Raw genomic sequence first — 24,844 nt, 5'->3', positions numbered from 1 at the left:
GTCCAAGTGAGTTGCGGATTCCTAAATTTCCTAGGGCATCTGACAATTCTCTGCTCTGTAGACTTTTCCAGGTGAAAAATCTCTTCTCATCTCAACTTGACCCCAAGGCCATTATAAAAAAAGTCCTGCTAAGCATGTAAAATAGAGCCGATGTCAGAGGATGGAACAATTTCTCGGATATTAGAAATGCCCCGTTTCACAAGTGAGAGCTCCTTTTCTCAGGAGTAACTCCAGGACTGCTGTCCTAGATTGTAGGGATTGGCAGGAGCTTCTCTTCTTACTGGAAACTAAGCCACTGCCTCCCAAGGGGGCTGCCCTGACATCCCCCCAACCCAGGCCCTTCATGCCCTGGGTTGCCTGGCCCTGGGGGCTTTTCCGGCTGTTCCTGCCAGTCAGTTGTCCTGAGGGCGGAGGCCTTCCCCCAGGGGCCTGGAGGCTCCAGGCTGCTCCTCCCCACGCCCTCTGGGCAGGCTCAGCTCCACTTCAGACTTCCCTTCTGGCCACTGCTAGAATGCCCAGCCTTCCCTCTGTGTATTTTCTCTCTGGGTGGGGGCCCAGGAGCTGGAAACCCTGTTCACATCCTCTCTCCACCCTCCCTTTGGAGGACCAAACTCACCAGGGCTGAAGCCAGAGAGGCTGTTGTGGTCTGGGGAAGGCTCCTAGCTCATGGAACAGAAGTTCTATGGAGAAGGAAATCCATGCTGTGGGCGGGGGCTTTGGAGGGATCTCTTCCTAACCCATCATTATTGCTCCTTCCAGTCAGTACAACCTGATCTGGTTCAGTTTCAGAGTATTTCTGATGGCGCACCTGTCATGGACTAGAACTGTTATGACCCAGATCAATGGGAGAATCCAGCAAACGAGGAGTATTTTGGGGACTCCAAATGGGACTCCAAGCCAGGGTTCCGTTCCCACTTTCAACTCTCATGCCTTTCGAGTAGCTGGCTTCTAGCCAGTTCCCTCACTTATAAAAACAGACCAGTGAATTAGACCAGGAAGCTTTTAGTATCTGCATTAATGGAGGGTATACGTGACTGTCATACTCTAAGACCTAGTGGCAGGACTTGTAATTCATAATTGCTTTGTTTCATTAGTGGACGAAAAATGTGGTAGTGACCTTGTCTCACAGTCTGGAGCACACTTGGTATCCATAGCCACAGAGATGGTGAAGGGTAACAGGGAGGTTACCCTTTGCTACTTGGAAGAAAAACTATGACAAACCTAGACAGAAAATTAAAAAGCAGAGACATTACTTTGCCGACAAAGGTCCATCTAGTCAAAGCTATGGTTTTTCCAGTAGTCGTGTATGGATGTGAGAGTTGCACTATAAAGAAGGCTGAGCGCTGAAGAATTGATGATTTTGAACTGTGATGTTGGAGAAGACTCTTGAGAGTCCCTTGGACTGCAAGGAGATCCAACCAGTCAATCCTAAAGGAAATCAATCCTGAATATTCATTGGAAGAACTGATTCTGAAGCTCCAATACTTTGGCCATCCGATGTGAAGAACTGACTCATTAGAAAAGACGCTGATGCTGGGAAAGATTGAAGGCAGGAGGAGAAGCGGACAACAGAGGACTAGATGGTTGGATGGCATCACCGACTCAATGGACATGAGTTTGAGCAAGCTCTGGGAGATGGTGATGGACAGGGAAGCCTGGCTTGCTGCAGTCCATGGGGTCGCAAAGAATTGGACACGACTGAGTGACTGAACAACAACAGAGAGGTAGAGGGCAGCACTGACAGCTCTGGAAGCTAGTTTGGGATTTTATATCAGCTGCTGGAGATCAGTGGTGCATTTGGATGATGTGCCCTGAGTCTTGAGAATGGACTTCTGACTGGCGGCTTTCAGAATTAGAAGTGTTCTGAAAAAGAATTTAATTTACCTGTTACTGAGAGTGTGATCTACATCACCTGGGTTCATTTAGACTGCAGACTCTCATCCCTGGGGGACATCCCCACCTGGACATCCCAGGTGCCCATCCCAAGTGGACAGAGTTATCATTTGCATTTCGAAGAAGGGCTCACTTACAGTCCCACAGTGAGTCTGTGGCAGAACCAGAGTGTGAGCCCAGGTGTCCTATTTCTTCATCCTGTCACGGTTCTTCCCTTCCTCCCAGAGATCCCCAGGGCCTCATGCTCCACCCCAGGGAGGAGAAGAATAGCCTGGGCTTCTCCCAGATCTACCCTCTTTGAGCTCAGTTTGGGCACATTTTGCTCTCTCATGACTGAGGCTGCCTTACCCATTGCAGCTCCCAGACCTGACACCAAAGCCCTGAGGCAGAAAACTCCACTGAGCAGCCCAGGCCCCTGGGGGCTTGCTCGCCAGACTGCCCGTCTGTGTCCACTTTGGACCTGCTGGGATTGGGCCATATCTGAGTAAGTGCAGGGCTGCGTGGCAGGAGCTCTGTGAGAGCCTCAGTGATAGGGTGCGGCCTGGACATGCCTCTTTTCTCCTTGGCACTGACCTGTCTTTGTTAGGCCATTTTAGGCTTTCTGTCCCTCCCCCCAAATGCAGGTCTCTGTCCCCATGAGACAGAGTCCCAGAGCCATCAAGGCAATGCCGGGCAATGAGCAGACCATCCCGGGTTCCAGGTGGGCTCTGCTGCGGAGGAGGCTCTTGGGAGGGGCGAGTGTCCAGGGTGAGGCGGGGCCCTTGGTCAAGGCCCCCCGTTCACCTTTCCCTTACTGCTCACCCTACTGTACTTTCCAGCTCCTCTGGGATCCTCTGAGGCCCGGTGGCCTTCTCGCGCCCTCCCCGCCCCCAGGCCTTGTTTTGGTGTGTGTGTGTCCCTTCCCAGAAGCTCGGCCTCTCCTTTCCTTTTCCTTGCAGCGCTGCTCTTCCTGTGATGTCCTAGGATCCGGGCAACGTGCCCCTCCCGCCTTCCTCTCCCTGGGCCCTTCCTCTGCTCTTTCTATTCCTGGTTGGACCGGCCTCTCCCATTGTCGTTCCCAGGAAAGGGCTGTCTTGCTGGTTGAGGGGTGGGGGACCTGAGCCAAGAAGAAAACCGGGTGGGAAGCCCCCGACCCGACCCGGCCTTATCAGAGGGATGGCAGGGCCCCCGGTGCCAGCGTCGTTTTTAGATATCTCACTTTCCAAGTTAGTCAGCAGTGGCCATCTGACACCCACGGTGGAGGCGGGGGATGACTTCCCTCTGCCTGCTCTGATTTCAGCGGACCCCAGGGGCGGTGAGGGCGGGTGACACAGAGTTTCCCGGAAGCCACCTTCCCAGAGGGCGCAGCCCAGCCTGAGGGAGCTGCCGTTTGTAGCAGTGCTTGACTCCTTTGGCCCAGACGAGGTAGGCAGGGTCCTGTGATAGTCCTTGGGAGCAGATCCTTGACCCTGCAGGGGGCTTCCTACGGTGACAGGAAGCTGTGATACCTGAGTGCAGAGGGGGAAGGCCAGCCTTCAAGTGTCTTCCCACCTCCTGCTCTTGCCTGGTTTTCGTCATGTTTTCTGTTTCCTCACTCTGTTCTATCTTTGTTCTTCCTAAAAGCTCATAACTCACGTGGGGCCAAATAATGTTTTCTGTGGATACAGAAGCAGATGTTCAGGTCAAACCCAGATATAGTTACATGCAGCAGCTGCAGGCACTGGGCATTCTGGGCCTCGCAGAGCTGGAAGACACCAGCTGAGAGCGCCGGAGCCCTCTTGTTACCAGCAGAGTCTCTGAAGGGCCCACAGAGGCGAAGACACTCACCTTAGACATCTCTGGGGAAACAACTCAGGATAAATTGCAGGGAGTTGCTATGGTAGATGGAAACCGTTGACTTCAGACAGACCTGGGGTGGAGGCTGGGCTCTGCCTCTTCCCAGCTGTGCACACACCCCTTAGTGCATATGGCATTCCACAGGGAGACCCCCATGGGCCCCACAGAGGTGGAGAAGGGGAGATGCCATGACCTCGGGGGCGTTTCTCTCGGAGTTGAAGGAAACCTCGGCTGTATACATCCCTGTGTGGGAGGGTGGTGTTGGGGACCTGGGGACCTCAAGACTGGCCTCCCAGAGGAGACGCCAGGGCTGTCATACAGGCAGGCCTACTGTGTGACCTTGGACAAGACTCTTCACCTTCATGAGCCTGGTTTGCTCACCTCTGATCTTGCAGGGTAGTTGTAAGGATCAAGGATGATGTTGTAAAGGACTTGGTGCCCAGTGACTAGCACAGAGGAGGTGCTTAATAACTGATGACTTGTCACTGTGTTCAGAAGGGAGTGTCCCAGGATGTCCCTGGGGGACCTGCCCTGTCCCCATGCATGCAGATGCCTTGCCTGGCAGAGATGACAGCAGGAGATGTTGGCCTCTGTTCACCCCAAGGCACAGCATGGTGGGACTTGAGACATCATAGGTTAGGTGGGGCCTGCCAGAAGTCTCAGGTACAGAGGCAGCCCCTAGCATAGAGGTCCTGAACCTTGGGGAGGCTTCAGGGAACCCCCACAATGGAATGCAAAATGTGCTTTCATCAGATTCTCAAATGGGGCCATGACTAGAAGAATTAGCAAATCAGGCAGCAAGACCCACTGTGAGAGGCCGTGGCAGGTGGTGTCTACTCAGCCCTGCAATGCTGGATGTGGCCAGCGGACCTCAGGCCACACCTTAAGTACAAATTCTTCTGAGACATCAGTGCCTGACCTGGGTCCAGCTGGACCAGAGGTTAGGGTTGTGGGCAAGAGACTGGGGGCCCAGAAGTCAGGATGAAGGCCAGGTCTTCTGTGGGGCTAGCTCAGGACTGGGGAGCATGATGTGGGGGGCTGTCAAGTGGATGGAAGTCATAAGGGCCCCGGGAAGGTAAGGGCAGAGGCAGTTAGACAGGTCCACCATGCGAGCCTAGGCCTCCTTCTCGTCCAGTAGAATGCGGCATGTGTGAATGGTGGCCGTAAGGCCCACCCCTGCTGGACTGGGCTGTGTCAGAAATGATCTCTCTAGGCCTTGAATTCCAGCTTGAGGAAAGTCACTGCAGGGTCTTACCTCAGATACCTGAGGCTGTAGGTGTTTCCTCCCTATCTTTTGCTCAATTTCGTTTTTTTTTTCCTTCTGTTTCTTTTTTGCCCCTTATTTTACTTGCCCTATCTTACTTATGTTTTTCTCATAAGCTACTTATTTTGAAAAATGGGGCAAGTATCATTTTGAAAAACAGGGAGAGTATAAATGGAAAGGAAAAAAAAGAAATAAATTTGTTTATAGAAAAGCTATCTGGTCTACGGCCATACCACCCTGAATGCGCCCGATCTCGTCTGATCTCGGAAGCTAAGCAGGGTCGGGCCTGGTTAGTACTTGGATGGGAGAAAAGCTATCTGGAGAAAGTAGGCTTTCAGTTGTGGGACGTTTTGTTTGTTTTTACAAAAGGCATTACTTTTTGATGATAAGTGGATTATGCTCATGACAGACAACATGGAAAGTTTTTAAACATTTAAAAAAAAATTGCCCATGATTGCATTATACAGACAACAACAATTAGTTTTTGGTATATTTGCTTTTTTTATATATATATTAAAACTTTTTTTTGTATTTATTCTATAAATGGTATCCAATTTCTTACTTAATATATGTCATATGTAACATGGATAGGTTTCTTTGGCACTAGTAAGTCTTTATAAGGATTTAAAATACCTCAACCTTTCAGTTGGACATTTAGACACTCCCCACTTACACGATTATAAATAACTCATTGACAAGCATCTCTGTTGATAAAGTTCTTGTCGAAGTTAAGATTTCCTTGAGAACAATTCGGGACTGGACTTGGGGGGAAAGGGCTGGGGTCAGCAGCAGTTGTCAGTATGAGCGTGTGCTTGTGAGCGTGTGAGAGCTGCATTTGTGATCATCCTGCAGAGGAGGGACCCCGCCCCCACCCCTGCCGCCTCGAATAAGCCAAGTGACTCATCCGCTCAATCTGTGGATCTCGTTGGTGGGATGATGGAGAAAGAGAAGAGGCTTCCCAGTGACTCATCTACAGCGCCTGAGATCCCTCTGGCCCTTCAGGCTGACCAGGGCCAGGCCCTTCAGGCCTGGTGACCAAAGGCCTGCCCGTGTCAGGGTGGCTTCGGGGAGAGCCAGGATCCGTGGAGCCTGATGAAGTGTTCTTGATCCTCACGGCCGGCCTGCCCAGCGCACAGCCCTGTGCTCAGATGTGCTCAGACCTGTGTGTCATCCAGCTTGGCTAAGCTCCCTTCCAAGGCAGGCTGGGCTGGTTTTCTCCTCAGAAAGTCTAGTCAGTGGGGTCAGCCAGCGGATAAACTAAAGTTAACTTGGCTATTATTGCTTTTCTGTTAATGAGGAGAGGACCAGCTGTGAAGACGCCAAACCATTCGGAAATGCTGCACAGTCCTTGGGATCTAAGGTTCAGGAGAAAGAGAGCAATTGACAATGATTTTAAGTCCTGACTGGACTCCCCAGGGTTCCTTGTGCTTCACTGAGCTTTCATTTTACTGTTTTTTTTGAAAAATATTTTTCCTATGAAGATATGAATCTTGGAAGCCATGAGAAGTGCCCGTGATCTCGGACTCATCAGCAAGCCAGCACTCTTTACTGGATGGAAGCTCGGGGTGAAGTTCAGCCCCGAGGGTGGTGGAGGACAGGCTGGCAAGGGATTGTCACCACAGCCCTGGGGGTCAGCTATGGAGAGACTAATGGCTAAGTGCTCATCTTGCATGTCAGAGGGGATAGAGGGAAAAAGATCAAGACCGAGTTGTGGACTAGAGTGAGCAGGAACAAACCAACTCATTCTCTAAAAACTGACACTGGATATCCTGCGTGTTTCTGAGCCCAAGGACACTGGACTTGTATCTTAAAATTCCACAGCCCACTAACACATCCACAGATACTGTTCAAGGTGACCCCCTTTGACAAAAAAGCAGTATCTGTAGGAGTGAAACCTCTTAACTGCATTTAAGGCAATGTAAAAAATGTTTAAAATTCTTTGAAGAAATCAGATCTGAGATGTTTCTGCTATAAAGTAGTCTCTGAACCATCAGACTGAAAGCACGGAAGCAAAAGATCCAAGAGCAAGGTTCTTTCAGCGTGACCCATATTTGCACCCTGCCTGCTGTGTGGCAGGCACAGTGGCTGGGCCTGGGGGACAGAGGTGTTTAAGAGCAGATCTCTAGCCCCAAGGAGTCTGGTCACGGAGGGCACTTAGGAGGAGGATTCTGATCAGGGAGTTAATGTAAAGCCCAAAGAGAGCAGCGTTTGGGTTGGGCTTGAAGAGTGAGCACCATATTGATGTTCAGAGATGTGGGGAAGGGTCTGGAAGCAGGGGACACAGGAATGGGTACTAGGGGGCTTCTTGGGCAGAGTGGTCTGTGTGACTGCTGGGAAGAGGAGAAGGCAAAGCACAAATAGGAAACGGTGGGCCATTGCCAGGTTGTGCGGAGCTTCCACACTTGTCTTAAGGAGTTTGGACTTTATTCTGTAGCTAATAGGAATCTATGGGAAGGTTTTTGAGCAGGGAGTTAATGTAATTTTTTAAATCAAAAGCAAACACATCAGTGCATGCTCACTGATTTCAGCTGTACCGAAGTCTACAAGCAAAAAAAAAAAGCTCCCCTTGCTAGAGGTGACTACTCTCTTCTTCATGTCATTTTATTTACCTACATCCATAGATATATATATACGAAAGTCAAGACCTAGACGTGGGAAGGAAGATGTTTCTATAATCTTCTGTGTTCTCTCCCTGCCCCCCCACATCATACCTACCTTTTACTATTTAAAGTTACTATTTAAAGCTGGGACTATTTACTATTTAAAGCTGGGACTGTAATCTAGGGAACTTGTGCTATGTCTTGTCACTCGGCTCATTTTGCTTTCTTGGTATTATTTCAGAACATGGTTTTATTGGATATTCACCAGAACTGCTACAGAACAACACTCTGCCAGATTACAGCCCTGGAGAGTCCTTTTTCACTGTCTTCGGGGTGTTCTTCCCCGCAGCTACAGGTACTGGCATTCTTTTTCATTATCATGTTAGGGATATAAGTAAATGTTTGGTTCCCAAAATGTAGTATCATAATGGACCTTTATGTGCTTATAGGGTATATACCTGACTTTATAGACAGCCTTAGCTTTAACTACACATCTATTATTTTGACAGAGGCTTTACTTGTTCATAATTCCTGAAGGCTCCCAACATTATTTGATCCTCCTTACCCCTTATACTTACATATTGACACCTCTTGGCCAAGTTAGTAGAGGGGACATATTCTCTTAGGGCTAAGCAGGCTGGATTCCTCAACAGGACAGCTGCCCTTTCCACCTTGTATCGAGTGCAGACTGGTCTCTAATCTCCCCCTCCCCTACCCCAACCCACGTGTCTTCTCCCAGGGGCAGAGAAATGCTCTTATCTTCTTGCCACTTTGGCTGTGGGTGAAATCAGGATCCCACGGGCAAGGACTGCGTCCTCTCCCCCACTTTCCCGTTCCATGGTGTCTGCAGAGGAGCCTTGCACAGCTGAGGTCCTGGTAGAACTCCTGTTGCATGCTCGGGTCCCAGGCCCAGAAGGTAGTAAGCTAACGTGTTGACCAAATGCTCCACAAGAAATAACCATTTACTAGGGACTGGGCTTGTTCCTAGAACACAGACTCAAAAAAACGTTTCTTTCTCCATCCAGGCAGTGTTGATGTCCTGGAGCTGATTTTGTCTCCTTTCCCTCTTCCTTCTGCCTTCCTCCAGAGAGAAGGGAGGAAAAGCTACTAGATTGTTGAAAATTTAAGAGACTGTCCCTATCAGATGTGGACAAGGATTTGGAGGAACTGGAACTTGCATACATTGCTGATGGGAACGTAAAATGGGACAACCATTTTTGGAAAATGGTTTGACAGTTTCTTAAAAACCAAACATACCCAGCCATTCCAATCCTGGTTATCTACTATTGAGGGGAAAAAAAAAAAAAAGCATGTATCCATATAAAGACTTGTATATGAAAGTTCAAAGCAACTTAGTTTGGTATAGTCCCAACTGGAAGCAACTCAAATACTCATCAAAGGGTGAATGGAGAGACAAATTATGGTGTCATCACACAATATAAAACTAATCAGCTATTAGAAAAAGTGAACTATTGATAACTTGTGACGATGTAGATGACTCTCAAAATAAGGCTGCTGTGTGAAAAAAGTCAGGCAAAAAGAGTTCCTTTTTAAAAAGATAAAATTATTTAAAAATCCATTTATATAAAATTCTAGAAAATGCAAACTACAGTGACAGAAAGCAGGTCAGTTAATACCTAGGAGTGGAGGTGAAGGGAGCAGGAGGGAGGCCAAGGAAATTTGGGGGGACGAAAAAATGTGTTTCTCACTGTGGTGATGGACTCGCAAGTGTGTTCTTGTCAAATTTTACAGACTGTCACACTCTTAAACTTGTAGCTTATTGTATGTTAGTTATACCTCAGTAAAGCTGTTAAAACGCGGGGGGGAATTACCGACTGTAGTCATATTTAACAACTCCCCTGAATCCCATTTCTCCCTCTGGCTACCGCCCCTTTCTCTCCCCTGCACAGCCACAGTCTCTGCTCTCCCAACCACTTTCCTGCCTCCTGTTCTACTCGTCCACTCACTCCTTTTGGAATTCCAGGCCTCTCTCTCCAGTGAAATGGTTCTTTCCAAAGTCATCAGTGGCTTCCACTTAGTTCAGTGGGTACTTAAAATTTCTCAGTGTGTTTGACCTCTCAGCTGCGTTCCACTTTCTCCTTCATTTCTCGTACCTTCTATGATGTAGCATCCTGCTCTGACCCTCTTGATAGGGGCATCCTCTTCTGCCTGCCCATTCAATGCTGGGGTTCTTCAGGCTGTGCCTACTGTTTCCCTTGGGATCTCATTCATGCCCATTGTTCAGGGACCACCCACAATGCTGGCCATTCCCAGATTTATGCCTCTAGCCCCGACTTCTCTAAGCTCCACATCGTGTATTTAAGTGCCTACCTGACACCTTCTCTTGGTATCCTAGACTCAGCATGTTCAGAACCCATCCATCCCATCAGCCCCAACTGGTTCTCCTCCACTCCTGATCTCAGGGATGGCACCCTCATCCCCGCAATTGCTTGAGCTAGTAATGGGGAGTTACTTCTGACACCTTCCTCTTGCCAGGCTCCTCTGTCCATGGGCTTCGCCAGGCAAGAATACTGAAGTAGGTTGCCATTTCCTCCTCCAGGGGATCTTCCCAACCTAGGGATCGAACCCATGTCTCCTGTGTCTCCTGCATTGCAGGCAGATTTTTTTACCCACTGAGCCATCGAGGAAGCCTCTTCCTTACCAGTCTCCTCCAAGTCCTGTGAATTTTACCTCCTAAATTTACCCGCCTTTACTCTCACTTCCCTCTGTTTCTACCACCTGACCACTCTGCCCCAAGCTTCATTTCTCAGCTGAGTAACTAAGGCAACTCCGAGTTGACACCCCTCCTCCCTCCTCCCTCTTTGAGGCTAGGTCACAGGAAGAAGGCTGGAGCTAGGTCTCGGTGATGGCAGGTAGCATGCTGTTCTACAATCCAGGTGTGCCAGAAACAATGCGTTTCTTTCATCTTAATGAAGTGGAAAGAGTTGGTCTCTGAACCTAAGCCTTCAGGCTGCCAGGGTGGCTGGGAACTGATGTCAGTCATTCCTCATGCCTCTGCCTTGCCTGTCAGGTCTCAGGGTCTTACTAAGTACAGGGCATGTCAGGGGCTCTGGCTGTTCATCATCTGTGCTCTGAGCCAGGCCCTCCCACAGCCCTGTCTGCAGCTCCCTTTAGGTTTATGGTCTCTGCTGCTTCCGAGCCACTTTGGGGGATGGAAAGTTTGCGGAACCTGGGAACCTCGTGCCTAGAGTCTGTGTACCTCTCAGACCTTCTTTCCTGAGGTCTTGCTGGATCCCACTGGTGCTGCCAGGGAGTAGGCCTCAGGTCCCCGTTGTTCAAATCCTGTGGGCCTTTCTCTTCCTGCCCAAGCGTGAGGGGCAATCTTCTGTTCTAATACGGGCGACACTGCTGTCCAGGGCCAGCTTAGTGAGCATGAATTTATGCATTCACACTTGGTCATAGGTTCAGAAGGACCCCACACTTGGTTTAATGCTTTGCTTTTGCTAAAATTCTTAATAATTTTTGAACAAAGGGTCCTACATTTTTTTTTGCACTGGGCCCTACAAACAATGTAGCAAATAGGTTTTGTTCCTGCCATGCTCTCCCCAGTCACTCTGCAGCTTCTTTTCTACCTCCTCCTGCTGCTGCTGCTGCTAAGTCACTTCAGTCATGTCCAACTCTGTGTGACCCCATAGACGGCAGCCCACCAGGCTCCCCCGTCCCTGGGATTCTCCAGGCAAGAACACTGGAGTGGGTTGCCATTTCCTTCTCCAATGCAGGAAAGTGAAAAGTGAAAGTGAAGTCACTCAGTTGTGTCCGACCCTCAGCGACCCCATGGACTACAGCCTTCCAGGCTCCTCCATCCATGGGATTTTCCAGGCAAGAGTACTGGAGTGGGGTGCCATTGCCTTCTCCTAGATCCTCTAAAATCTCCTAAGGGCCCAGCCTTTTGAGAAACAGAAACCAAAACAATGTGAAAAGTCTGCTTCTTCCCTGCCACGTATTTCCACCAAGATAATAAAATAAAGGTCACGTTCCTCTTGAATGGACAGAAAAGGAAAGGGGGAGGGGATGAAATACACGAAGAAGAAAATTTTCGAAAATTTTTAACATTAACATCTGAAAATATTTTCTAGCCCCTTCTGCTCCCCATTCCCCCACACCTTGCCCCTCCCCAACACATTCAAGAGGCTTCCCACCTGAGCCTGGCCTGTTTCCCACATGAGCCTGTTTCCTTGGGCCTGGCAGGGAGTCCTGATGCCAGGTCAGATCCTTGCTTTCAGGTGCCAGGTTAGCAGCTCCAGCTGAAGCAGGGCCGTGATCCTTTGAGGCAGGCAGTACCACCAGGATGTTGCCTTATGTGCGTGACCCTGTCAGGTCCCCTCCAAGCTTCTCCCATGGCTTCCCTCCTTTTTATTTGCAGGCCTTGCATTTTGTAAGAGAGGGAACGCGTGGCCTGAGTGAAGGGCCCGGGGTGACGAGCCTTCCCTCTGGTGCTTCACCCTTCAGTAGGGAATCAGCAGTGCCTTGAGGTTGGAAGATGCCACCCAGGAGCCCAGAATTTGAGCTGGACTACCATTTGAGATTAGCCAGTCCAGCGAGTGACTCTCAACTTTTTATCTTTTAATCCATGTTCGTTTTTGTTAATCATACTGAAAACCTTACTACACTGGAAATTCTGTGTCTCCCTGGACCAGAAGGAGTATCTTGGTCCTTTCTTTGAGAAAGATTCTACCTAAGAAGATTAGCCAAGCTTCTTTATTTTCTGTGGCTTAAGTTATGAAGGTATTGTTTGGTAATATTCCAAATATAAAATTATAATATTGAACAAACTGTCTACACAGGCCTCTTTTACCCCACCCCTCTCAGGGGATGTGCTTTTCTGCCTCCTTGACACCCCCGGCCCCATCCCCACCCTCCACACCCCGATCTGGGCCCAACCAGGTTGAGAATCACTGATCTGGGAAATGAGCACAGAGGAGTTTATGAAGGATTTCGGAAGGTCACCCAGCTAAGGTGCGGAAGGTGACCAGAGTTGTTAGGAGAAACACACTGACTGAAACTGCCTGCTCTCATCAGGCACCATAGTAACCATTCCTGTGAGTTATTTTACGACAGGAGGTCCTGGTAAGGAATACGGAACTAAAAAGCCACCAACAACCGGTAGAATTTGGGAAAGGTCAAAAGGAGATACTCATGTCCCATTGACCTCCCAGAATCCTCCTTGTTAGAATCCATCTTGACTGAGCAATGTGTGCACCACCAGGAAGGGCCCTGAGTCAGAATGATTGGCCAGAGACAGCCCGGAAACTAATCCCATCACCATAAAACCCGAGACTGCAAGCCACATGGCAGAGCAGGTCTCCTTGGTTCCCTGACCCTCTTGCTCTCCACCCAGGCGCCCCTTCCCAGTGAAGTCTCTTGCTTTGTCAGTACATGTCACCTCTGACAATTCTTTTCTGAGTGTTAGACAAGAGCCCACTTTCGAGCCCTGGAAGGGGTCCCCCTCTGCAACAAAGTTGGGCCACCATCCCTCTGTAAAGGGTTGCCTCTCCTGGCTATCTCTGTTTTCCAGGGGCTCCAGTGTAAACACAGTAGGCAGGACAGGCAATTTGTATCCCTTGGCTTTCCCCTGGCAGATGTTCCATTAAGCTATGAAAAGCATGGATGATTGGCAGTTTCCATGGTGACGGATTTGCCAAGGATTAGCTCTGAGTGAGTCATGGCTGGGGCTCCCTCCAACGCCATCCTCTCCTGGAACAAGAGAACCTCCAGGCTGTGAGAGGGGAGAGGAGTTTGGAAGAACAGACACTTCCAGTCCCCCAACCCTGCATCCTCATCTCTGACCAGTGATGTTATTTAGGTTACTCTAGAGATTTTATCCCCGGGGGCGGGAGACTTCTGGGGAGAATAGCTGAAGCCTAGGTTTCAGTGGCTCCTCTGGAGTTAGGAAGCAAGGTCTTCTGTCAGTGCTCCTCGCTGCACTCCACCACACCCTGTGGTGGTGGCTGCAGGGTGGGGCTGGGACCTTGGAATAGACTCTGCATTTAGTTTCCCAAAGCACTTTCCTTCTCTGAGCTATACCACCAAACTTTCTCTGAAAAACAAACACCTCTCCCTATAGTTATTCATACACACACATAGCCACTCTGGGAATCTGGGACCACAGTACATGGAGGAACTAGAAAATGGAAATTCACTGGGATAAATACCATTGTGTGAAGTTGTGTAAGCCTTGTCCCCAAATTTCAGACTCCTGCTGGAAAGGATAAGGGCCTCTTGTGGTTGACCACACCCAGCATCAAAACGTATGGGGGAAACCAGCAGCCTTTACCAGAATGTCCACGCTTACCTTTGTGGTCAGGAGCCCTGCTATTTCTGTGAGATCCTTTGGCCTCCCTGGACCTGATCCTATCTCTCCCCACCCCGCACACATACACACACTCTGAGAAGTTCTGGATTCTCCTGGGCTCTTCCAGATTGGCTGGCTGTCTCTGGGACCCTCAGCTCTAGGCATCCATGCTGGCTTTGCCTTCAGCCTACCCGTACATTCCTTCTCTCCCAGTGTATCCCCAGGCCTCCTCCTAAGTTATGTGTTCTTGTGGGTGAGAGAACGAGGACCTGCTGGGGCAGAATGAGGTCTTGTTTTAAGGAGCAGAGAGCCTGAGGAAGGACAGTCTGAGGGCGGGACTCACCTCTCTGCATTCTGATGGACTTGTGAGTAGGAACAGGAGAAAGGGAGGGAGCTTTATAATTATTATATATGTTTATTTTTGTTATCTCACTTATAGAATTTATGATTTTATCAAATTATCACAGTATCTATAATAATTATCATTACAATAGCCTACAACATCAGGCACTGTGCGGAACACTTTATAGTCTTTCATTTAAACCTCATCATGACCCCAGTGCTTCTATCAGATGCAGATTTACCATTAAGCTAATGAAGCCTGGGTTTCAGGGTCCCTTGGTTGCATGACCTCCTTCTAAAGTTCCATTTCATATTCATAACTTGGTATTTTTAAAAAGTTTTAGGCCCCATGGAACCTGTATCCTTCCCTGGGTTCTATTATTAATCCATCTTACATATGAGGAAACAATGACACAGAGAGGTGATTTCCCAAGGTCACCCGACAAAAAATGGTGATCCCCATCACTTCCCACGTGCTTTGGCAAGGATGCTGGGAAAGAGGACACACGTTTGTCTGGAGCTGTACTCTACCCGGAAGTCAATAAATCCTGCTGGAATCCTAGTGTTTGAATGTCCCATTATTAGACACAGTCTGTCTCAGCAGCATCTCTAAGGCATTGCGAGGGTGGAGCACTGACTAGTTCTGCCTCTAAGAATAGAGCAAAGAGGGGACGAAAGATTCCTACTTTAACAGCTAAACAAACCAATCAGCCAGGTGTGGGGAAGGAGTGGGGTTTTGACGATCAGGTGGAAGGTAAGGAGGGGCAGCCAGAGTGCTTAGGAACCCAGGGGAGTTCTGAGAGCAGAAGGGAGCCCATCTTCCCCAAATGGACATTCAAAAAAAATGTTTTTTTATTGTGTTATAGTTGATTTACAATGTTATGTGAGTTACAGGTATACAGCAAAGTGCACCAGTTATACATAAACATATATACATATATCCACTCTTCTTGTTTTTTTTAAGATTCTTTCCCCATATAGACCATTGAGTAGAGTTCCCTGTGCTATGCAGCAGGTTCTTATTAGTCATCTATTTTATAGATAATAATGTGTATATGTCAGTCCTAATCTCCCAGTTTATCCCATGCCCCCACCCCCAGGTGGACATTTATTTAGCACCTACTAGGTGCCAGGCACTGTGCTAGGTGCGTTATAGATGTTCTTTCTAGCTTTACAACAATCCTGCAAGGTACATAATCTTATCCCCATTTGCAAATGGGGAGACCGAGGCTCAGAGCCACACTGCCTCCAAACAACAAAAGGCGGCAGATAAGGTTAAGTCACTTTAGTGCATGGATATTCTACTTTAATGAAAAAGAAAAGTAATAAATTTATGAACTTAAAAAAAGAAACAAAAAAGGCAACAGAGAAACAATCTCTAAATGGAAAGGGAAAATTGAAGGCTTCTAAAGTAAGAGTAGTTCTTTAATGACCAACCAACAGAAACCAGGAAAGTCTAGAAAATGATTAGGTGTTTTTCTTTATAAAAAGTATTTATTTATTTATTTATTTTTGGCCGTGCTGGGTCTTTGTTGCTGTGTGTGGGCTTTCTCTGGTTGTGACTATCCTTCATTGTACACAGGCTTCTCCCTGTGCTGTGTGGGGGCCGTCCTTCACTGTGGTACACAGGCTTCTCCCTGTGCTGTGTGGGGGCCGTCCCTCACTGTGGTACACAGGCTTCTCCCTGTGCTGTGTGGGGGCCGTCCCTCACTGTGGTACACAGGCTTCCCCCTGTGCTGTGTGGGGGCCGTCCTTCACTGTGGTACACAGGCTTCTCCCTGTGCTGTGTGGGGGCCGTCCTTCACTGTGGTACACAGGCTTCTCCCTGTGCTGTGTGGGGGCTGTCCTTCACTGTGGTACACAGGCTTCTCCCTGTGCTGTGTGGGGGCCGTCCTTCACTGTGGTACACAGGCTTCTCCCTGTGCTGTGTGGGGGCCGTCCTTCACTGTGGTACACAGGCTTCTCCCTGTGCTGTGTGGGGGCCGTCCTTCACTGTGGTACACAGGCTTCTCCCTGTGCTGTGTGGGGGCTGTCCTTCACTGTGGTACACAGGCTTCTCCCTGTGCTGTGTGGGGGCTGTCCTTCACTGTGGTACACAGGCTTCTCCCTGTGGTGGCTTCTCTTGTTGTAGACCATGGACTCGAGGACACGTGGGCTCAATAGCTGCAGCTCAAGGGCTCTACTCGAGTGCGGGCTCAGTAGCCATGGTACACAGGCTTCGATACCCTGTGGCGTGTGGGATCTTCCTGGACTGGGGATCGAACCCAAGTCCCATGCATTGGCAGGCAGATTCTTAATCACTGGACCACAAGGGAAAAGTGAAGTCACTCAGTCATGTCTGACTCTTTGCGACCCCAGGGACTGTAGCCTACCAGCCTGCTCTGTCCATGGGATTTTCCAGGCAAGAGTGCTGGAGTGGGTTGCCATTTCCTTCTCCAGGGGATCTTCCCAACCCAGGGATTGAACCCTGGTCTCCCACATTGCAGGCAAATGCTTTATCCAGAAGCCCCAGGCTTTTTTTTTCCCATTGTTTCCTTGTTGTTCAGTCACTATGTCGCGTCTGACTGTGACACCATGGACCGCAGCACTCCAGGCTTCCTTGTCCTTCCTGGAGTTTGCTCAAACTCGTGTCCATTGAGTCAGGGATACCATCCAACCTTCTCGTTCTCTGTTGCTCCCTTCTCCTCCTGCCTTCAATCTTTCCCAGCATCAGGGTCTTTCCCAGTGTGTCAGCTCTTCACATCAGGTGGCCAAAGTATTGGAGCTCCAACATCAGGCCCCTTCAGTGTTGACTTCCTTTAGGACTGATTGGTTTGATCTCCTTGCTGTCCAAGGGACTCTCAAGAGGCTTCTCCAGCATTACAGTTTGAAAGCATAAATTCTTCAGGGCTCAGTGTTCTTTATGGTCCAACTTTCATATCCACACATGACTACTAGACAAACCATAACTTTGACTATCCCAATCCCAGGATCAACCTGCACCTCCTGTGTCCCTGCATTGCAGGTGAAGTATTTACCCATTGAGCCACTGGGAAAGCCTTTTTTTTTTTTTTTCTTAAGAATTCTCATTTTCAGGATCAAAAAAGGAAATAGGGTGGGAGTGGGATTAAAATAACAGGCAAGAGGTGAAGACTTTGATCTCTGTACCATGGTTGATGAAGCGGGCAGCGAGAAAAGGCAGAGGACCACTATCTTGCAGATGCTGGTAAGTGGTTAATGGACATTTATCCTGGTTATTTTTATCAATAGCTGATCCTAGAGATGTTTAAGGGATCAGTTCCTCTCCTGACCATCCACGTCTATTGTCACAGATGTTTGAGCCAGGGTACCAAGCCAAACCTCCCAGTTCACCTGGTGCCACACAACCAGACTGTGAGGTTAATGGCAGTGCCCAGAAAGGTCTGGATGATGCTGGAGGTTTAACCTCCTCAACTCAAGCTGGTAAAGTGATGGCCAACACCACCATCCTCACATGTGAAAGCTGAGTCGGTGAGGAGATGTAAAAGGCCTTAGGACGAGGACGGAAGACCAAGTCAGAAGGCTTTACCTGTGTGAAGAAACCTGTTGCCTAAGTCATATGGTCACGATGCAGCCCATATCATCATCCTGATATAGGGCGAGGACGTGGTTTAGGGTAAAGCAATTAACTGCTTCCTGGAACTGGCAGCTCAAGACCAACGAGGAGGGGAAATGCCCTGGACCAGGACAGACTAGTGATTCAGAACTGGGGACGGAAATTGCTGTAGGAAAACCAATGTGTGGTGCTGATTATAACTGATTATAAGTAGGGCTGATTATAACTAAGTTCAGCACTCTTGTGGGGGCGGTAGCCCCAAATTAATCATGCCGTTACTCTGGTTTAAAAAGAAAAATCCAAAAAGAGCATGGGTGTTAGGAGGAAATGGAGAGACTGTATGATGTGGAGGAAATAACATGACTTGAATTAAGGAAACTTCAACATGAGTTCTGCTGGTTTTGCAAGCAGCTAGCTTGAAAACATGATCAAAATTGCTTCCTCTTTTGGGGTCTCAGTTGCCTCATCTGTGAAATAAAAGGCCAGAGTCGATGATCTCTAAGATACCTTCCAGCTTTAAGAATTGATGATTCTAAATAACCACTTTAAAGATTTTTAGGAAGCCTGCCAAAAAGAGGATAAAGATCAAATAGGAATTACAAAATGGACACTTGGTGTTTTCCAATGATTAAAGTGTTTCATTTTTTTTAAAAAGTGTTGAATGTCAAATAAGTTTTGGGAAATAGTATGTGCTACATTTCTCTTCTTAGAAATGGACAATGAAAATTAGAATGTTGTATGGTAAGGCAATGGCACCCCACTCCAGTACTCTTGCCTGGAAAATCCTATGGACGGAGGAGCCTGGTAGGCTGGTAGTCCATGGGGTCGCTAAGAGTCGGATACGACTGAGCAACTTCACTTTCACTTTTCACTTTTCATGCATTGGAGAAGGAAATGGCAACCCACTCCAGTATTCTTGCCTGGAGAATCCCAGGGACGGGGGAGCCTGGTGGGCTGCTGTCTATGGGGTCGCACAGAGTTGGACATGAGTGAAGTGATTTAGCATGGTAAGTCCAGCAGTAAGAATCTCTCTGATCTTGTTTAATCAAGGTTTTCCCCACTGATACGTTTTTTAACTGTGGAACCTTTTTTTAGGGGGGCATTATTTGTAAATATCACTGTGAAATAGTACTTATTCTACTATTCCTCCACTAAATCTAACTCTAACATTAATATTTTTAAATTGTAACAGAAGCAGAAAGGTAACTAGGGAATCTCTATAATACCTGATTAGCATGGGTGAATATGAAATCAAAATAACTTTTCTAGATCTAACTGGTAAGCAAGACATTTATAGTCCACCAGAACTAGAGATCATCTGCTCAAGAATTGTGTAGTTGTGCAAGGGCAAAATTCTGGGAGTAACAGTGTGCAAACCAATCTAATAGGTGTGCCCGGAACACCCACAGGAGTCACCCCGAGGCTTCCTGTCTGGAGTGCAAGTTACTGCCATTTCCTTGTCTTGGGAGTTTTGTGTTCACGGTACTGACTGCCTGTTTTCTGGCTTGCCTGTTTTGTCTCACAAGCCCACTTCCTGGCTGTCTGGGTCTGGCCCATTCCTGAGGGTGGCCTGTGTCAGTGTCAGCTGTTTCTGCTCCCACTGAGCAGGATTCCCACGTGCCCCATACCAGGCCAGCTAGTAGGACCTCTAATTAAAGGCAGGGTCATCACTGTGCAAGGGATTGTGGAGAGAGAAGAAAAGGGCGTTTGTTTGTTATGAATACAGAACCTTTGGGAAGCAGGAAGCCATTACGATTAATCAGTCACTTTCCTAGACAGAAGCGCCTATGGCAATGGAGTTCTTGTGGCTCCTTATTTCTAGAGTTTTGTAAATGATCTGAAGGAAGGCGTACATAAAGACATGACAAACTAGAGGAGGTACGAAAATGGCAAAGAATGCATAGCAGTATGTAACTTTGCAAAGCTGAGTGAATGGGCATAGAACTGCCAGGGGCTTGGGGGCAGAATGAAGTCATTGCCGAAGGTAGGAAGCCAGGCAGGTAAGACACTGGTAAACCTGGTGACAGGTGAGAACCTTGGCAGAGGTTCAGCATTTGGGAGGTTCAGAAAGAGGAGGTGTTGATGGACGAAGTTAGTGGGGCCTGAGTATCAGGTAGACATGGGGACCTGGCCAGGGCTGGCCTTGGCCGTCAGACTGTTCTAGCAACAAAGGACATGGTCCCGTGAGCTGTGGTCAGAGTAAGGCAGGTCCTCAGCCTTGCTCTCTTGATCTAAATAAAACCTGTATGTGATTTAAAAAAAAAAAAATAGTGCAGATGTGCTTGTAACGTAAAGCAGTAGTCTCTCAGCCTGCCCTCCCTCCTCCACCAACCTGCCCACCCAAAGAACCCCTCTACAGGGGCAACCATTTGTAGTCATTTTAGTACTTCAGGAGCTAACTGCATTACCAAGCAACATGCCTACATCTGAGCTTCCCTGGTGACTCGTTGGTAAAGAATCCGCCTGCAGTGAGGGATCCGCAGCTGGTGTGGGTTGGATCCCTGAGCTGGGGAGATTGCCTGGAGGAGGGCATGGCAACCTGCTCCCATATTCTTGCCTGAAGAATCCCATCGTCAGAGGAGCCTGCTGGGTTATGGCCCAGAGGGTCGCAAAGAGTTGGATACAGGTGAAGCGACTTAGCCTGCATGTACATGCTTATATCTATAACTGGATAGTCAAAGTCACATGTAATTTATTGACACCATGGTAAGAAATGTAGAGGGTTTAGCTTCCTTACATGTTCCTTTATCCACTTCCCAATTTTTAATAGTCATATTTTAATTTTTGTTCTTTTTTGATTATCTTTATAACTTTAAATAATATGCTTAAGTCTGTTATCCATCCTAGGCTATATCTCTTCACTGCTTATTGTTGGTGTGGAAAATTAATATTCTGTGTTGTGTTTTAAGATTAATATATTAGGGTCATATTTATTTCATGTGTAAAGTATTTTGACAAGGAATGCGTTAGTTATCTTAAAGGAATCCCTGATTTTAAGGGATTCTGAATAATCCTTTTATATTTATGTTTTAGAGCAATATCAGGGAAGCTATGACAAGCTGATGACTAGCAGGTAAAGAGGAAAATCTCATGAAAGCTGTAGTTTACAACTTGCAGTGAACAAACACAGTTTCACACCCGCCCCCCACCCCCCCCACACACACCCTCTCTCTACTAAAAAAGTTTTTTTTTTCTTTTGCCTTTAGGTTACAAGTCAACAGGTTTTGGAACTTCAAAAACAAGCTGTTCAATATTCTTGGAAATTTCTTTGCTCCTCTTAGCAAACATTTAGGAACTCCCCTTTATGATGACAAAATACAGAATAAATTCTAGCATTAACTTTAAATTTATTGCAGCTGGTATATAAATATTTGCTGGCCATTTCCTTATTGACCTAACAAACTTAATGGCTAACTCACATTTCAGGTTTTCTTATTAAACTAACTGAAGCTTGTAACATTCAGCCAGTCCTGAGTGAAGATCCTGGGACTTTTGTTTCCCACACTACTACAACAAAAATATGAGTGCCTTTCCTCTTTCTGGTTTTCTTTTCTCTTTTCCTTTCGTATTAGCTGTTAGCTATAGCTTTATGTCACTTTGTCAAGGTAGATGATATTTGTATTCTACTTTGCAGCTAAACTTAAGTCCTCTGGGCTATGTCTGTGACTCCGTAGCTGTGGTTCACTGAAGAGCAAAGTGGTGGGCTACAACCCCACTTCTTGGCTGCATCTGATGTGGCCCTTGTGTCATTTAGGGGAGAATGTTCCTAATATAATGGCCAAATGGATTAACGTTAAGACTTTTTTTATTAGTTGTTTAAAGTCATGTCCTATTTTAGTTTCCTTCCTATTTACATGTTGGCTTTCTTATTTACTTCTCCTCGAGTTTCAGTAAGCGTTTTCTCTTGTTGCCAGAATACGCAGTCAGCAAATCTTTAAAATAATTCATAGTGTCCTTTGTGTTGAGTCCAGTCCTATCCAGAGGCATCCCTACTGGGGTCTCCGTTCTTCTGCTTCAGTCCCTGCGGGTTTCTCTGCTGCACAACTGTTACTCTGGGACTTTGTTAACTCCTGACTTGTCACCACTGCTTTGTGAACCGTCTCTTTTTCTCTTTCATAGCTTATATCCTCATTGTACTGGAGTCCTTGCTTTAGTGTCTTCCTCAGAAATGATGTGTGGGAGGTAAATTTTCTGAGCCCTTCTTTGCTTAACTTTACTTTCACTTAATTGGTAATCTGGCTAAAACTCTAGTTTCAAAATAGCTTTTCCACAGAATTTAAAAATCAGTGCTCTTTTCTAGAACTCACTGTTGCTGTTGAGAAGTCTGATGCCAGTCTAATTTTTGTTCCTTTGTAACTGTTCGGTTTTTATCTTTGAAAATATTTAGGATTTCTCCTAAAATTGCACAGTGATGATTTAGTTGTGGGCCTTTATGTTGTTTACTTTATGGGATATTTCAGCCTGAAGACTTGTGTCTTCTTCAGGTTGAAGACATTTATTTCTGTTGTTTACCTGCTTAATTTATCTTTGTTCTCTCTTTCTGGACCTCCTCTTAGTTGGATATCGTAACTCCAAGATTTCTTCTCTTTCTCCTATTTTTTGCTGAAAATTTTTACCCCTTTGTCTTTCTGTTCTAAATTCTGGGATATTTACTTAACTTTATCTTCTAGATACTCCACTGCATTTTTAGTGTAAGTGATCATGTTTTTAATTTTAGTGATCATGTTTTTAATTTCCAAAAGTCTTTTTCTTGTTCTTATTTTTTGTTTTTCATAGCATCTTGCTTTATAGGTAGAATATTCTTCTTGGATGTTTATGGAGCTACTAATTAGTATTTTCTTCAAAATTTTATCCTGTGTTCTGATTTTTATGTTTCTTCCAGCCCAGGTGGTCCTGTTTTTGCCGTGCACGTGTCTGTGTGTTTGCTGCTGGGTTTGTTATACACGTGACCACCTTTGGTTGCTGGCATGGATCTCCTGCTGCAGTGTGGGGGGGTCTGTCTCCTGACGGGGTTCTTCCTTCATGACAGGGTGACAGCAGCACCTTTGTGGGTGTGTCTGGCTCTTGAGGAGAGCTTCACCTGGGGTGCGAACATCCATACTAGTAGTCCTGGTTTTTCTTAGGCAGTTTATTTAGGTCCTCTAGATAAGCGTTCCAAGGTTTTCTTTTCCTTTCATTTTAGTACTCTGTATCATTTTATCCATTTTCTATGTTCCAGACATTTGTGGAAACTTTTCATCTACTTATGGCTCCCCCTCCCAATCCTCTTTTTTTTTAGGCATTCATCCATTTTCCCCTTTTACTATCCTTTTGATAGGGTCTTGGGAGGGAGAGGACTGAGAATAAAGAAAACGTGCCCGACATGCCATTTTAAACAAACAAAAAACATTTAAGAATTACTTCTCCCTTATTTCATAATGATCACTATAGAAAATTGAGAAAGAAGAGGTAAACGACAAAATAAAAAATGATCTGTTTTTCCATCACCCAGAAATAACATTTTGAACATGTTCTAGTTCCTTTTTCATTTTTCTACACATCTATTTATCTGTTTTTTTTTTTTTCACAATAAGATCATACTGTATGTTCTGCTTTCAGATATGCCTCTGAAAGTGAAAGTGAAGTTTCTCAGTTGTGTCCGACTCTTTGCGACCCCATGGACTGAGGCCTACCAGGCTCCTCTGTCCATGGAATCTCCAGGCAAGAGTACTGGAGTGGGTTGCCATTTCCTTCTCCAGGGGATCTTCCCGACCCAGGGATCGAACCCGGGTCTCCCACATTCCAGGCAGATGCTTTAACTTTTGAGCCACCAGGGAAGCCCAGATATGCCTCTGAAATGGAAACAATTGCTCTTTTCATGTCACAACATATCCTTGATGTTATCGGAGGGCTGGTATATATTGAAAGATGTATCATCACTTATTTAGCCAGTCCTCTACGTGTCTCAGATAGTAAAGAATTTGCCTGCAATGTGAGAGACCCAGGTTTTGAACTCTGGGTAGGGAAGATCCCCTGGGGAAGGAAATGGCAACCCACTCCAGTGTTCTTGCCTGGAGAATTCCATGGACGGAGGAGCCTTGTGGGCCACAGTCCATGGGGTTGCAAAGAGTCGGACACGACTAAACGACTAACACACACACACTACCTTTAGACCTTAGATTGCTTATGATTTTCACCACTCTATATATACAAGCTTTAATAAACATTTTTGGATAAATCTTTACTTATGTCCTTGACTGTTTACTTAGGATACAACCGTAGTAGTGGAATTGCTCAGTCAAAATGTATGCAGTTCTCTGCCTTAGTTCAGCATTCATGATAGTCTTTGAAATAGTTCCTGTTTAACTTTCTGGGCCCAAACTTTCACTTTACTCCACTGCACTTGAGTTCCCTCAAGCATTATAGCAAAGGCGTTAAGAGAGCAATTTTCCAAATCACACAGACCAGGGTTGAATCTTAGCTTTGCTACTTACTACGTGTGTGACCTTAAGCTATTTTAATTTACCTCTTTTAGCACTAGTTTCCTTGTCTATAAAATGGGGGAAATAATTCTACTTTTCTGATGTGGTTGTTGTGAGGATTAAATGAGATTTAAAAAAAAAAAAAAGCATGAAAAGCACTTAACACAGGCCCTGTCAGGTTCAAAGGGTTCATAAATCCATATTGATGGAGTTGGACCCATTCCTCTCCCCAAACCCATGCAAAACGTCCTTCAAGAGCACATTCACAATGCACCCATCCCCGTGGGCTTGCAGAGCACGTGTGGGCTGGATCCACACGATGTTCAGCACCCGCTGTCTTGTTGGTTTCCTGCCTGTGTGTGTTTGGACCACAGCGATGACCTTCCACCATGACTACGTGCTTTCATGAGTGCTCATGAGGAATAGAGTCCACGGTGAAGAGGAGCTCGCCACTTAGCGTTGGTAGCATCAAGATGGTTTGTTGGAATCTGTTTAGAGTCCTTGGCAGCTCAGGAGCTTTGAACACGGCTGCTGACTCTGAATATTGGATGAAACGTGTCCCTGGGGTCCCTGAACCCCAGT

At 46.8% G+C, this 24,844-nt stretch overlaps 1 protein-coding gene across 3 annotated transcripts in view; it reads left to right on the top strand.

The window, feature by feature from the left end:
- Positions 1 to 24,844, top strand: part of SLC12A8 (solute carrier family 12 member 8) — a 153,260-nt gene that overhangs the window by 85,492 nt on the left and 42,924 nt on the right. For all 3 annotated transcript variants that reach the window (XM_061410924.1, XM_061410942.1, XM_061410933.1), the window contains one exon: positions 7,814 to 7,927. In XM_061410924.1, the coding sequence (XP_061266908.1) occupies positions 7,814 to 7,927 (114 nt within the window). The remainder of the gene's footprint in view (positions 1 to 7,813; positions 7,928 to 24,844) is intronic.

Source organism: Bos javanicus, chromosome 1, assembly GCF_032452875.1.
Source record: "Bos javanicus breed banteng chromosome 1, ARS-OSU_banteng_1.0, whole genome shotgun sequence".
NCBI classification, from domain to species: domain Eukaryota; kingdom Metazoa; phylum Chordata; class Mammalia; order Artiodactyla; family Bovidae; genus Bos; species Bos javanicus.
The sequence above is the reverse complement of the archived record's forward strand: the minus strand, read 5'-3'. Positions and strand labels throughout refer to the sequence as shown.